We start from the raw sequence: 14812 nt of genomic DNA, 5'->3' as shown, positions 1-14812 counted from the left end.
CAGGATCCAATGCAATGGCATTCATTTTTGAAGGGAATAATATACTTCTTTGTAGTGTTCCACTAGATAGGCTCCATACCTTAAAAAGAAAGCACATTAGCATTCAGAAACAAGATCTGTGAATTGGAAAGCATATAAATAACAACAATCAAGCCTTATGCAACAAAATTGGCTGCAATATTAAAATGGAAAATGTGACTTTATATACATATTCTGAATACTAACCCCATCCCTAAATATTGGATCTCTTTGATTGAATCACGGAAATTAAGAAAGTTGGTAATGGTATTAAATATGTTAACAAAACATTACCTTTCCCAGTTTATCCTTCATAGTAATTATTGCTTACTTATGGGTTACAAAAAATATGCAAAATATATAGGCATGTTTTAGAAAAGAAATAATTAACGCAGTTAAATTAAAAATTTGAAGGTTGTCCTATAAAAAGGAATAGAGAAATTTTTCAAGAGGATCCTATATTAGGGACAGAGGTAGTATTACACTAGTGAGAAGCACAGTTCAGTATGCAAGAATCAATTCTAAATGATGGAATAGATTATTAGAATAACTGATGATGTTAAAAGTAACCATGAATAAAAGACAATGAAACACAAGGACCAGAGTATGAAAATATAATAGACACCATAGATTAAATTCTAACCCAACTACAATGAAGATCTGGTCACACTACAGAAAAACTTGCAAAAAAATTAGGAAAACACTTTACACATATCATGAATTCTTTTTTAAACTAGCTATGATTTTTATTACAGTATCAATTTTAAAAAAACTATTATGTTCATGTGCAAAATTTCCTTAGGATACATGCCTCTTATACTTAAATAAAGTAATATGCACCTTTGACATTGTAACCCAAGAACTAGAACAGCTGGTTTTACCCAATGTTATGAAAGCTTTGGTATATCACAATAACTATAGATGATTAAAATTTTCAAATAGAAGGGATTGACGATTTAATACGGCAATAGTAAATATGATACAATTAACATACTTCATTAATTATCTATTTTTCTGCAACAAGACTGCCACACACAAAACAGTAAAACAGACCTTACAAGTCCTATCATCTGATGCTGAAACTATAATTGCACTGCACCCTCCATAACCAATCACGAGATCATTTACACACCCATGAGAGCCGACGTGCTCTGTAAAACTATACTCATAAGTCGAGCTTGCTTCCCAGCTTCTCAAATCATCAAATATCCTGAACCATGACAAACAGAGTAGTGTATGCCACACGGATTACCACTGCTAGTACCCAAGCACACTATAATCTCAAAAGGGAAAAAAACAATAGCGTGTAAAAAGAATGGAGAGACAAGATGAGTATTAAGTACATGAAGAGAGACCAAACTCGTACTGTTCCATCTACAGATCCAGATATCAGAAGTGAGTCATCTTCCGAAAATACCAGGCAACGAATCGCCTGATTACTGGCATGCCACTTTTTAAGCAATCTGCCGCTTTCAACCTAACAAGTAACGGATGCAACTTAGTACAGGAAGGACATTTGCTTATGAACTTTTCTTTTTGTTTGTGATAGAGAGAATATAAGAGCTGAATAGACAGAATGCATTACCAGACCATACAGGAACTAATGTTTATTTTATCACTCGAAATGAAAATATAAAACACCATAAATAAACGAGACCCTAGTTCTTACTTTCAATTCATAATTCTCTACAGCCTAATGAAACAACAGCTAAGCATACCGCCCACAAACAGTCCAGGCTTCAATTTTCATAAAAATTTCCATGAAAAATAAACCATGAATCTGAAACAATCCCTTGATGCATAATAATAAACCAAATAAGAAAACTCACCTCCCACATGTATATGTCACCTGACAAACCTCCACCGGCTAGATAGGTACCACTGTGATTAGCAGCAAGAGATTTAATAGGTTCGGCGGGAAAGTTCTTAACTTCAACTTGAGGCTGCACACCCATCATGCAAGTAACATTATCATCGTTCATCAAGTAAGAAAATTTCAAGATAAAAATAATAATCCATAAATAAACCAGTGTTGTCAATTGCAATTCGCGGAAAATAGAGGTTTGTTCAAATTCCATTATGTTGTAACGCCACAATTGCGGCCATTGGACACAACATTTTGTACTAAATAGTGTATTGCGGAGCAATAGCAATTTGTTCATTTTCCACTATGATATAGCACTATAGCGCGACGAATTGACAACACTTAAATAAACAAAGTATAAATAAACAACAGACCTTGGACCATGACCAGTAAAAAACAGAACCAGAGGTAGATGATCCATCTCGGTCCTGAGAAGATGCAAGGAATCGATCACCAACAGAGACAAGGCCATGATAAGGGGAAGAAAATGATTTGTAGCGGGTCTGCTCAGCACCTGTGTGAAGGTCCCAACATCCAATCCCACCACCAACAACTTCGGATGATGCCAAAACAACCACCATCCTTCACTACCAGCGTTCCAAATAACAATCACTTAGTTAAGACAAACAAGCTCCAACACTAGTAACAAATTTTGCATTAAATTTCAATTACAACAAGTAAAATAAAACTTAATTTGTACTTAAAAGTTACAATCCTAAAAATCAGTATTTTAAACCCTAAACCCCTAAGCCTTAAACCTCAAACCTTCTGGTTATCAGGTTATGGATGCTTTTTTATTCTGGCATTGGTCCATACTTTTCGGTGCCTTAACAATAAACAATACTATAGTGGTTTTAAGTGAAGTACTCGAAATTTTTTCGAATGGAATATGTGAATACATGAAACTAAGAAAAGTGATAAGCAAGATGCACGAAAATTTCTGTAACAGTGGGCGTTATAGATACCTGTTGTAGCGACGAGGTCGTGAGGGTGAGGGTGAGGCTGAGGAGAGTTTGTCGGATTAACCTACAAACGGCGGCGAGTGACGGAGGGAAGATGAGAAGTTAGGATGAGCTGTGTTCTGTCACCGTGTTACATGTGACACTACTCAAATTAGTTATTTAATTAAAAATGAGGCTAAATTACATCCGTGTCCTTTAACTTAATTTCAAGTAACGTTTTAGTCCTTTATTCTTTTTTTTTTCGACTTGGTCCTTTATTTTAATTTTAAGTTACAATTTGATATTTTATATTTTAAAATTTCAATAATGTTATCCTTTTTTATACAAAAATTCAAAAAAAAAATTCAATCAAAACTCATAAAATTAATTATATTCTTCAATATAATACAAATTTCATCAAATTCGTAACGCAAATCAAATAAACTCATATTTTCATACTTTATTTGATATTGTTAGGAATAAAGGACTAAATCGGGAGAAAAAAAAAATAAAGGACTAAAACGTTACCTGAAATTAAGTTAAGGGACCACATATGTAATTTAGCCTAAAAATTATAAATCAAAGGCTTAGTTTGTGTTTTTTGATTTATTCATAATTTTGCTTCCTCACATTTAATCGAGTCTGAAGGTGCGACCTCTTGAAGCTAAATTTTTTTTTTCACATAATAGAAGGTCGCTGGCTAGGGATGCGACCTCTCAAAAGAGTTTGTTGATTTTTTTTTTCGTTTTAGTGTTAATTTAATGGTTAATATATTAATAAATAATTAAATTAAATAATACATTAATAAAAAATAATAATAATACATTAATAAATAATAATATATTAATAAATAATAACAAAAATAATTATTAAAAATTGTTATAGTTAAAAATAGTTAAAAATAATTAAAATTAAAATAGTAAATTAATATCATTATTAGTATTAAAAGTAATTAAAAACAGTAAATTATATTATAAATTTAAAAGAAAATACATTAAAAAAATAAAATTAATAACATGAAACAATATATATTAAATTAACAAAAAAAAAATTCATCTTATCGAAATCCTAGATCTGGAACTAGAGGTCATTTAGATCAATATCAATAAGATTTTTTTTTTATTAACTTAATGTATTTTGATGTATTAATAATTATATTAATACATTTATTTTAATGTATTAATATAATTTTCTTATTATTATTATTATTATTATTAAAATTATTATTATTATTTTTCTTATTATTATAATTATTAAAATTTATAATATTACTAAATTTATTATTATTATTTTTCATAACATTATTTTGAATTTTTAAATATTTTAATCATTTTTAAATTATTCAATTAATATTATAATTTTAATAATAATAATAATAATAATAATAATAATAATTTTAATAATAAAAAGAAAATTATATTAATAAAATAAAAATATATTAAATCAAAAGAAAAAATACAATAAAAAAAAGACATTATATTTGATTATTATTATTATTTTCATTAATTTTAATTTATTAGATAAGAAAAATAGGAGGGAGTTGTTACAATAATGTGCAAAAATGGAAGAAGTTGTTATAATAATTTGCCAAAACAAACAAATTGGAAGACATTGTTATAATAACGTGTCAATATAAATAAAGTGTTCGTGATATTTTGCTATAAAATAACAATGTATTTTCTTAACAACTTCCTCTCCAATTTGTTTTGGCAAATTATTATAAAAATTTCTCCTCTCTTGACACATTATTATAGGCTAAATTACACATGTGGTCCTTTAACTTAAGACTTAATTGCACTTTTGGTCCCCCTATTATAGGTGAAAATTGAAAGTAGTCCCCCCATTTTGTTTCTCCCCAGTTTTAGTCCCCCAAACAGAATTTGAGTCCAAATCATGATGAGTTATCATTTTTTTAATGACGTGTCAATAAAAAAAGCTGACGTGGCAGACGCATACGTGGAATAAACTTATTATTATATTATTTCTGATTAAAAAATATAATTTATATTTTTAAAAATCATTATTATAATTGTTAAAAATCATTATTACAAATAAAATTTATTTGTTAAAATTAAATTAAAAGAAAAAACACCTAAAATCAAAAATCCTAAACAAATCAAAATCAAAAGGATTCACTCATGAACCCTAAAATCATTCTAAACCCTAAAATCAAAATGGATTTTCAACAAGATTGAAAGTTGAAGAAGTTGAGTTACTAAAGAGCCAAACCGGAGTTCTAAAGGTGACAGAGGATAAAAAGTACAAACTTCTCACAACTAGAACACCACAGTTTTTGGGGCTCGATAAAATTGATACTATGTTCCCCACGACAAACAATAGAAGTGATGTAATTGTGGGAATATTAGACACAGGCGTGTGGCCAGAAAGCAAGAGTTTCGATGATACCGGATACGGACCAATCCCGAGTACTTGGAAAGGCAAATGTGAAACTGGTACCAATTTTACAACCTCAAATTGTAATAAGAAATTGATTGGTGCCAGGGTCTTTACAAAGGGCTCCATGGGTTTGATCGAAGATGTTGAATCGCCACGAGACTATGCTGGCCATGGAACCCACACATCGAGTACAGCTGCAGGATCTCCTGTGGAAAACGCGAGTCTTCTCGGCTATGCCAACGGAACTGCACGTGGTATGGCAATGGGTGCTAGAGTTGCTATGTATAAGGTTTGCTCAACAGACGCATGTAGCAGTTCTGATATACTAGCTGGAATAGATCAGGCCATTGCCGACCAAGTCAATGTTCTTTCCTTGTCACTTGGAGGTCAAGCAATTGATTACTTGGAAGACAGCATTGCAATCGGAGCCTTTGCAGCAATGGAGCATGGGATTCTAGTCTCTTGCGCCGCAGGAAATTCTGGTCCTATTTCTATGACTTTAGGGTTTAGAATGATTTTAGGGTTCATGAGTGAATCCTTTTGATTTTGATTTGTTTAGGATTTTTGATTTTAGGTGTTTTTTCTTTTAATTTAATTTTAACAAATAAATTTTATTTGTAATAATGATTTTTAACAATTATAATAATGATTTTTAAAAATATAAATTATATTTTTTAATCAGAAATAATATAATAATAAGTTTATTCCACGTATGCGTCTGCCACGTCAGCTTTTTATTGACACGTCATTAAAAAAATGACAACTCATCATGATTTGGACTCAAATTCTGTTTGGGGGACTAAAACTGGGGAGAAACAAAATGGGGGGACTACTTTCAATTTTCACCTATAATAGGGGGACCAAAAGTGCAATTAAGCCTTAACTTAATTTCAGGTAATGTTTTAGTCCTTTATCTTTTTTTTTTTCCGACTTGGTTCTTTAATTTAATTTTAAGTGACAATTTGATATTTTATGTTTTAAAATTTCAACAATGTTATCCTTTTTTATACAAAAATTCAAAAAAAATTTCAATCAAAACTCATAAAATTAATTATATTCTTCAATATAATACAAATTTCATCAAATTCGTAATGCAAATCTTCAAATAAACTCATATTTTCATACTTTATTTGATATTGTTAGGAATAAATGACTAAATCAGGAAGAAAAAAAAAGATAAAGGACTAAAACGTTACCTGAAATTAAGTTAAGGGACCACATATGTAATTTAGCCCATTATTATAACAACTCCCTCCTACTTTTTTTATCTAATAAATAAAAATTAATGAAAATAATAATAATAATCAAATATAATTTCTTTTTTTTATTATATTTTTTCTTTTTAATTTAATTTATTTTTATTTTTATTTTATTTTATTAATATAATTTTATTTTTATTATTAAAATTATTATTCTTTGTATTATTTTATTATTATTCTTTTAATATATTATTATTATTATTATTTATTAATGTATTATTTAATATAATTATTTATTAATTTAATTATTTATTAATATATTAACTATTAAATTAACACTAAAATGAACAAAAAAAAATTAACAAACTCCATTGGGAGGTTGTCTCTCCAGCCGGTACTAGAAAAAAAAATAATAATATTGGCTTCAACAGGTCGCACCCCATGCCACGACCTCCAACTAGTCCAAAAAAGTAGGACAATTTAGTATATACAATTAAAAGTAGGGTATTTTAATTTAAAAATAAAAAAAGGGATATATTAGTAAAAAAAATCCAAGTTTTGGTTTTAGTCCTATGGAAAAAAAAATTACATATATTTTTAGTATTTAAAATTAATCATCGATCACATTTACTTATTCAAGTTGGATGATGTAGCATGTAAACACATTATATTATGCTCTTAGGTGATACCAAGTTGTCATATAATTGGTGTGACATAGTATTAAATAGGTGATTATCACGTAGTAATTAAAAATGAAAAATAAAATTAATATAATTATATGAAAAATAAAATTAATATAATAGAGATAAAAAAAACTATAAAATAAAAGGACAAAAATCATAAATTACCTAAAATAATAGATTTTTGTCTATCTTCTCTTTTTCTAAACTTTTATCTATATATTGGTTATATTTAAGTTTTTTTCTTTCTCTATTAAAAAAATATTTAATTTAATTGCACTTTTTGATCGATCTATTTTGTCACTCTCACGAAAATAATCACTAATTTTAAAAACGAAAAATTTGGTCTCTCAATTTTCACATTTTTCTTGCAATTTTACCCATCTTCTTATTTTTGCCTAAAGAACTAGTAATGTAGCATCTTTTAAACAAGATCTGATATGGTAAAAACTTAGTGAACTAATCAATTTATACGTCACCAAAACTTTAATTAATATTCTAAAATATAAATTTTTTTAGTAAATAAAAGATACAAACAATTATAATTAAAAAATTACTAAACCTAAATTACTAATACAAAAAATGGAAGAGGTAAAATTAGAAATCCTAAAGCTCTCAAATCTACCATCATTTTTGCATCGTTTCTTTTCTTTTCTGCATCATTTTATCTTGTTTCTTTATTGTTTCATCTTTCTTATCTAATGGCAAAGAGATGTGCGAGCAATAGTGGTGAAAAAAATTGATTTGTATAAGGATATCTAAAATATTGTGTTATGTATATGTTATTTGTTAATTTCATGGTAATTTTGAATATCAACCTTTGAGTTTCATGGTCCAACGTTTTTTTATACGGTAGTAAAAAGCATGTGGTCCACATACACATGTTTTATATGATAAATGCTAGCGTATTTTACTTTTATTTAATTTAGTGGTTCATTTATGGCTGAATTGAGTTGTTGTCTTTTTGTATAGTTTAATGTTGTGAACCACATATTATGACTCCCCTCTAATTATTTTAATATTGTTTTTAATGTTGTGTATAGGCTAGCTAAAGTGAATAAGGTTAGGATATGATTTAACCATGGGGGTATTTTGCAACTAACTAAGTCAAATTATATGTCAATGGCCAAGTTGATGAGATGAAGTATGGTTGGCGTATAGACATGATATCCCACATAGATATATCTAAAATGGTTAAATCTTTGGATGTGGACTTCAAAGGCTTCCAATACAATCGAAGTATAATTTTATTTGTGCACTAATACCAGTGGACAATGCTAATAATGTAATAAATTTATTTGAAGTTGTGAAAATGAAACGATATCACTAAATTACGTTGAACATATAATTTATACTTCAATTGTTATGATATCCTCCCCATAGTATTGCATCAGTCATGATACTACATTACACAACTTTCATATGACACATACACAACTTTCATTTCAATTCACTAAAATACATTACTTCATTGGAGAAAAGTAGAAACCTATACATTGTATCATTACACACAAAACATAACATACATTACATATCATTAGACATTTACCCTTAAATATAACCTAACACTTACAAACATGGTGGCGTGGTTGGTAATTATAACAACATTTCTTATGTTTTTCACTTCGGTTTGGTTCTCGCGCACTCTTGCTAGTCACTATGCCACTGCATCACATGTTTCACTAATACTAGTAATAATTATTTTATTTTACTAAAAAAAAGTTATTATTATAAATAAATAATAAAATAAAAGGACATCTTCAATGTCATTTAATAAAAAAATTGATAAAATAAAAATTAATAATCGATAAGTGACAATAATTTTAATAAATAAAATATACAATAAATATTTGTACTTAATTAATATCAATTATATAAAATAAACAAATAAATAAATTTTAAAGAATGGAGAAGTGATAAATTAAAAATAATTAATGTGACAATAATAACTATTTTACGACTGTCTTTGAGGAGATTTGAATAGCGTTCCTTAATTGAATCGACAATTTATAAATAAATAAAGTAAGTAAGTAAGTTTTTTTATGAAAGTACAAATAAAGTAAGTTGATTCCATATCAAACATAAAGAGAAAAAACCACTAATTTATTTTTATTTAAAACTCTTGTACATCTACTATATAAATATATCACTTAGAGCATTCGTACTAGAAATACATTATCATAGTGAAATAATATTAACCTAAAGTTGACCGAGGATGATGGTCGAAATGTAAATTGAAAAAGCAGTACTTCATCTCCAATGTGGTGGTGGTACTTACAGGTATTCTGACGTTCAATTTAGTGTGAGATTGAGTAGGAGTAGAAGTTAGTGTGGTGGTGGTATTTTGCTAAATTTGATCTCTACCTAATAAAATGTTAATAATATTAATTACTAACATAGATCATTGCAAAAAAAAAAAAAATACTATAGTTAATGAATTATTTATTTAATGAAAGTTTTCACAAAATTTGATATATTATAAAATAAATATTATTACTTTTTGAATTATTTTTAATAAATTGAACAAATTTGAGATACTACAACTACCTCTAATTACTTATATTTTTTTAACAAATATAAATATTATCGTTGTAAAATATAATTAAATATAAGGATCCAAATTTTATATGTGAAAGTGGGATTCGATTCAACAATAGATTTGAGTGAATGATTGGAAAACTTCCTTTTCTTTTATATTATTCACATAGAAAATTCAATAGAAAAATTTAAAGGTGAGTTGACCATTGAATTGCTAATGTGAAAATATGATCTTTTAAAATTTGATTACCGGTTCGTACATCGATAAAATGAAAAATAATCGTCTTTAGATTGGTTATCAATGGGTAGATCAACAGAAAATATAATTTTATCTTTAGATTATTTATAAAAAAATTACATTTATATTTTAAAAAAAGCAAAAATGAAATAATGTATTCTTTTTGTTGAAAGCGTGTTATGTTTTCTTGTAAAAAGTCTGAAAGCATGGTATGTTTTCCTTGAAAATAAATGTGATCTATTGGGTTGATTTAACCCTTTTGTTTTCTTGAAAAATGCTGAAAGAAAGCGTGTTTTGATTTATTTTTATGAAAAAGGCCGAAAGCGTGTTCTACTTCTTCGTTGAAACACAAGCGTGTTCTATAGGTTTTGTACCAGGCACCCCCCCAATTTGACCTGCCACCCCCAGTATTTTTTAATAACAAATATACCCCTCTGTAAAACCGTATAACATTATTCTAAAAATTACCATTCAGATTTCACACCCCACCACTTTCGAAAATTTAGAAAAAAAATGTTGGATTCGAAAGTTTAAAAGTTTCGAAATGAATTTTAGTAAGTTACTCGAAACTTTTGCTATTTTAAAACCTTCGAAATGCAGTTTATTTCAAAAAAATTCAAATTTTCGAAACTTTGGATAAACACCAAATTTTCGAAATGGACAGTATTCGAATATTTGCTTGCATTTGAAAGTTTCGAAATAGAGTAATGCTTCGAAAATTTGGCATTTCATGAAACTTTCGAAATGGAGTTTCGAAACTTCAAATCTTCGAAATGCAATTTGGTCTTCGAAAGTTTGCATTTTCACAAAAGTTTCGAAAGTTTGATTCGAAAGTTTAAGACTTTCGAAATGTATGTTAAGTTTCGAACTTTTCAATAAGTGAAAGTTTCGAAATGGATTTTTTTTTTTTTAAATTCAATATTTATGTTAGAAATTATTTTTAATTTTTTTTAAATTCAATATTTTTAATATTATTTTTAATTAAATTTGTTACTAATTTTGAAATTAGGTATGAGTAGAGTTGATGTTTCTGCTTCAAAAAATGTTATAGATTCTACAGAAAAATTCGCCACTGATCAGGTATTATTATAACTACTGATGAATCATCACCAATTAAATATTTCTTATAGTTATATAGTTAATTTTTATTTGAAACGTATTTTGCAGGTATTTTCTTCTCGAGAAGCTGTATTTGAATGGGCAAAAGCGATTGGAAGACAAAATGGAATTTTAATTGTTACCATTCGATCAGATAAAGCAAACGGAATTAGGGGAAGAAAAGACAAATTGATTTTGGGATGCGAAAGAGGTGGAAGATATAAATCAGAATCAAAAAAATCAGTAACTTGCTCTCATAAGGAAAACTGTCCATTTACTCTCAGATGTGTACCATTAAGTGTCGGTGAAGGATGGAAAATTAGTGTTCGTTGTGGGACACACAATCATGAATTACTTGATACTGTAACCGGTCATTCCTATTTGGGGCGTTTAAACGAAGAAGAGAGGAAATTTGTCAATGATATGACAAAGTATAAGCTTGCACCCAGATTCATTCTAAATGCTTTGAAAGTGAGAAATGAAACCAATGTCACTATTCCCAGTCAAATATATAAAGCAAGGAGTACTTATCGATCATCATTGAGAGGTCCGTACACAGAAATGCAGCATCTGTTGAAGTTAATACAACAAGAAAATTATGTGCATTGGACAAGAAGACGGGAAAATTCTGATATTTTGATAGATATTTTTTGGACGCATCCTGACTGTATAAAGTTGTTAAACACATTTCATTTTGTTTTGATATGTTATAGCACATACAAAACAAACAAATATCGGTTACCATTACTTGAAATAGTCGGTGTCACTTCTACTAGTTTGACATTTTCAGTTGGGTTTGCTTATTTGGAAAAGGAGCGACAAGATAACTTCATCTGGGCATTTGAAAAGGTACGAATGTTGTTCAAATCTGAGTATTTGATTTCTAAAGTTATTGTGACTGATAGAGATCTTGCCATGATGAATGCGATTAGTGTTGTGTTTCCTACTTCAATACATTTGCTATGTCGTTTTCATATTGAAAAAAATGTTGGGGCAAGATGCAAACAATATGTCAAAAAGGATAGACAAGAAGAAGTAATGGATTTATGGAAAAAGATTGTCTATTCGACTAGTGTGGAAGAGTATGATCATCATTTGCAACAATTTGAGATATTGTGTGCCGATATTATTCTTTTTGTTGATTATGTGAAAGATTCATGGTTAACACCTTACAAAGAAAGGTTTGTCAACGTTTGGACCAATAGAGTGATGCATTTGGGGAACACAACATCTAACAGGTATTTTTAAAATATGAATTGTGTTGTTTTAGCAAACATGATTTACTAGTTTATGTGATTTGTTTTAATTTGTGTTATTTAATTTATTTGTAGAGTTGAGTCTGCTCATTGGAGATTGAAAAACATGCTTCAAACTAGTTTTGGTGATTTGTGTAAAAGTTGGGATGCAGTGAATATGATGTTGAAGAACCAAATATGTATCATTCAGTCTTCTTTTCAGAAAACCATCAAGGATGTTGAGCACGGGTATAATTCACAATTTTTTCAAAATCTACATCACTGTGTATCAAGAAAGTGTATGAAATTAATTGATAACCAGTTGGAAAGGGTGAAGATTGTAGGCACTAACAAAACAGAATGTGGTTGTTCAATTAGAACAACTCATGGATTACCATGTGCTTGTGAGTTGGCTAAGTTGCAGATAAATGGTAATGCTATCCCTTTAGATAGCATTCATGATTTTTGGAAACAGTTAAGCATTGCACATGAATTAGAGGATGAAGAATCTTTATCAGATTATGACTTTTCTGAAGAGTTGGAAGCAATGAAAGCGTACATGAAGACACACGATATTATAAGTCAAAGGATATTCAAGGCAAAGGTGCGTGAAGTTGTATTTCCACATACCACATCAATACTTGCACCACCAGAGAAAGTGAGAACCAAAGGAGCTGGTAAAAAGAAAAAAGAATTTGATACTCCTCGTGATCCTTCATATTGGGAGTATGTTGATGCCTCTCAAGAATCTGCAAAGGCAAGGCAACCATCTCAATCATCTCAACGTTCTGCAAGGCAACAATCTCAATCATCTCAGCATTCTTTTAAGACACAATTTCCTACTTATATACGTCCGTATATTGAGGACATAGTAGATGTTGTGGCTGATGGAAATTGTGGGTTTCGTGCAATTGCAGCATTGTTAGGTTGGGCCGAAGAATCTTGGGCTTTAGTTCGATCACAATTGGATAAAGAGATTGGTCTACATAAAGATGTTTATTCTAATGTTTTTGTTGACAATGTTGAATCAGTGCGGAACTCATTGAAAATATCAAAATTGGGTGCTCAAGAAAAAGATAAGTAGATGTCTTTACCAGACTTGGGTTACGTGATAGCAACACTATATAATGTCATATTGGTGTCGTTGTCTCGTAATCTGAATATGACATTTTTCCCGCTAAACAAATCACCATCGAAAGAGACCTTTGTTCACTCATTAATAGCAATTGGATTTGTTAACGAGAATCATTGGGTACAGGTAAAATTAATGCTTAATGTTGTTAAATTAATGTTAAAAAATTTATTATTCAGATAAATTAATTTGTAACCTTTTTTTTATTCAGATCAAATTGAAGTCTGATTGTCCTTTGCCACCTACGTCACAAAAATGGAAAGACTTTTGTAGTGACACAACAAAGAGTTGGGAAATAGCTTATGCCGCACGTATGAAGCATTGGGAACGCATTGATCCATCATTTATCAGATAATCTTGTATTTCATTAAATGAAGATTAGAATATGTTGTGTATCAATATTTATGGATTATTATAATATCTTGTTTTATCATTTTCAGTATCTTTTATTATGAATTAACTTAAAATAAATGCGGATTAACATAACACATAACACAATCACTAAACATATCACGTAATCCCAAAATATCTCAAATTACAGTACATAACACATAACACATAACACAAAATATATCAAATAACTAAACATCGTACATAAGACATAACTCACTTAAAATCTCATAAATTTCACTAAACGACTCTACCAAGTTAATGCCTCTACGTACAAGCTCAGCTGTTCTACGATCTCGGTCAGAAGATGACGGACCAGCATGTGTAGCAGATGATGTACCCACATGTGCAGCAGATGATGGATGGTGAGATGGATGCTCAGAGGATGTACCCGCATGTGCAGTAGACCGAGGAATGATCAGAGGATGTGACACATACATGTACCATGGATAATAGTCCTCAGTGACCTCTCCAGGAAAACTCGCAACATGATATAGCCTCCGAAACACTGATACAGATGACTGCATAGTAGTCTGCCACACCCAATCTATACTGGCGGGCCTGGGAGGAACATCAGGCGGGATGCACTGAATACGACCGAATTGTCGAAGACATCGCTCCGGCAAATATGGGACTGAGACTCCACCACATCGAAGATAACCAGAGAACATCGAAATATCATCAAACGGATGATTAGCTCGATCATCATCATATGGTGTAAACAGTACATCATCAAGCAACAAAGCATCAAGTCTCTGCCGATAGGTCACTAATCCACCTTCAACAGCATGTTTTGCAATCCACCTACATGCTCTTGGAAGATGTGCAGGAACATACCTCTATCGCTCCGCTTACAGATCCTAGGGAAGTGTTCGTAGATCCAGCACTGCAACATAAGTAACATAATACAACTTAATTTAAATACATAAGTAAAATAATACAACTTAATAAATAAAATAATTAAATAAATGTCAATACCTGTAAAAGGGTCATGTAACCTCCTAACTGTCGAGTGTCGTGGACAGCCCCATCTCCCATGTTATCATAAAGGAAAACCAATGTCGCGGCAGCCCACGAATAGT

At 29.8% G+C, this 14812-nt stretch overlaps 3 protein-coding genes across 3 annotated transcripts in view; 1 reads left to right on the top strand and 2 right to left on the bottom strand.

The window, feature by feature from the left end:
• LOC101501663 (protein ROOT INITIATION DEFECTIVE 3-like) overlaps positions 1-2985 on the bottom strand; it is a 5448-nt gene extending 2463 nt beyond the window's left edge. Inside the window, 6 exon segments of the mRNA XM_073365609.1 lie at positions 1-79; positions 1072-1228; positions 1362-1495; positions 1848-1961; positions 2257-2469; positions 2848-2985. The exon segment at positions 1-79 is cut by the window's left edge and continues 3 nt beyond it. Coding sequence (XP_073221710.1) covers positions 1-79; positions 1072-1228; positions 1362-1495; positions 1848-1961; positions 2257-2463 — 691 coding nt within the window. The 5' untranslated portion in view covers positions 2464-2469; positions 2848-2985.
• A 2155-nt stretch (positions 2986-5140) lies between these two features.
• On the top strand, positions 5141-13292 carry LOC140919638 (uncharacterized). The gene is made up of 5 exons (XM_073366237.1): positions 5141-5702; positions 10927-10955; positions 11043-11063; positions 11823-12211; positions 12305-13292. Exons 1-5 carry the CDS (start codon positions 5141-5143, stop codon positions 13290-13292), a joined length of 1989 nt encoding a protein of 662 aa, XP_073222338.1.
• Positions 13293-13921: 629 nt separating this feature from the next.
• The window catches only part of LOC140919637 (uncharacterized), a 4368-nt gene continuing 3477 nt past the window's right edge, over positions 13922-14812 (bottom strand). Inside the window, exons 3-4 of the mRNA XM_073366236.1 lie at positions 14568-14616; positions 13922-14485 (exon numbers count right to left, since the gene is read on the bottom strand). Of these exons, the coding sequence (XP_073222337.1) occupies positions 13922-14485; positions 14568-14616 (613 nt within the window). The remainder of the gene's footprint in view (positions 14486-14567; positions 14617-14812) is intronic.

The sequence above is a fragment of the Cicer arietinum genome, chromosome 3 (genome assembly GCF_000331145.2).
Source record: "Cicer arietinum cultivar CDC Frontier isolate Library 1 chromosome 3, Cicar.CDCFrontier_v2.0, whole genome shotgun sequence".
NCBI classification, from domain to species: Eukaryota; Viridiplantae; Streptophyta; class Magnoliopsida; order Fabales; family Fabaceae; genus Cicer; species Cicer arietinum.
The sequence above is the reverse complement of the archived record's forward strand: the minus strand, read 5'-3'. Positions and strand labels throughout refer to the sequence as shown.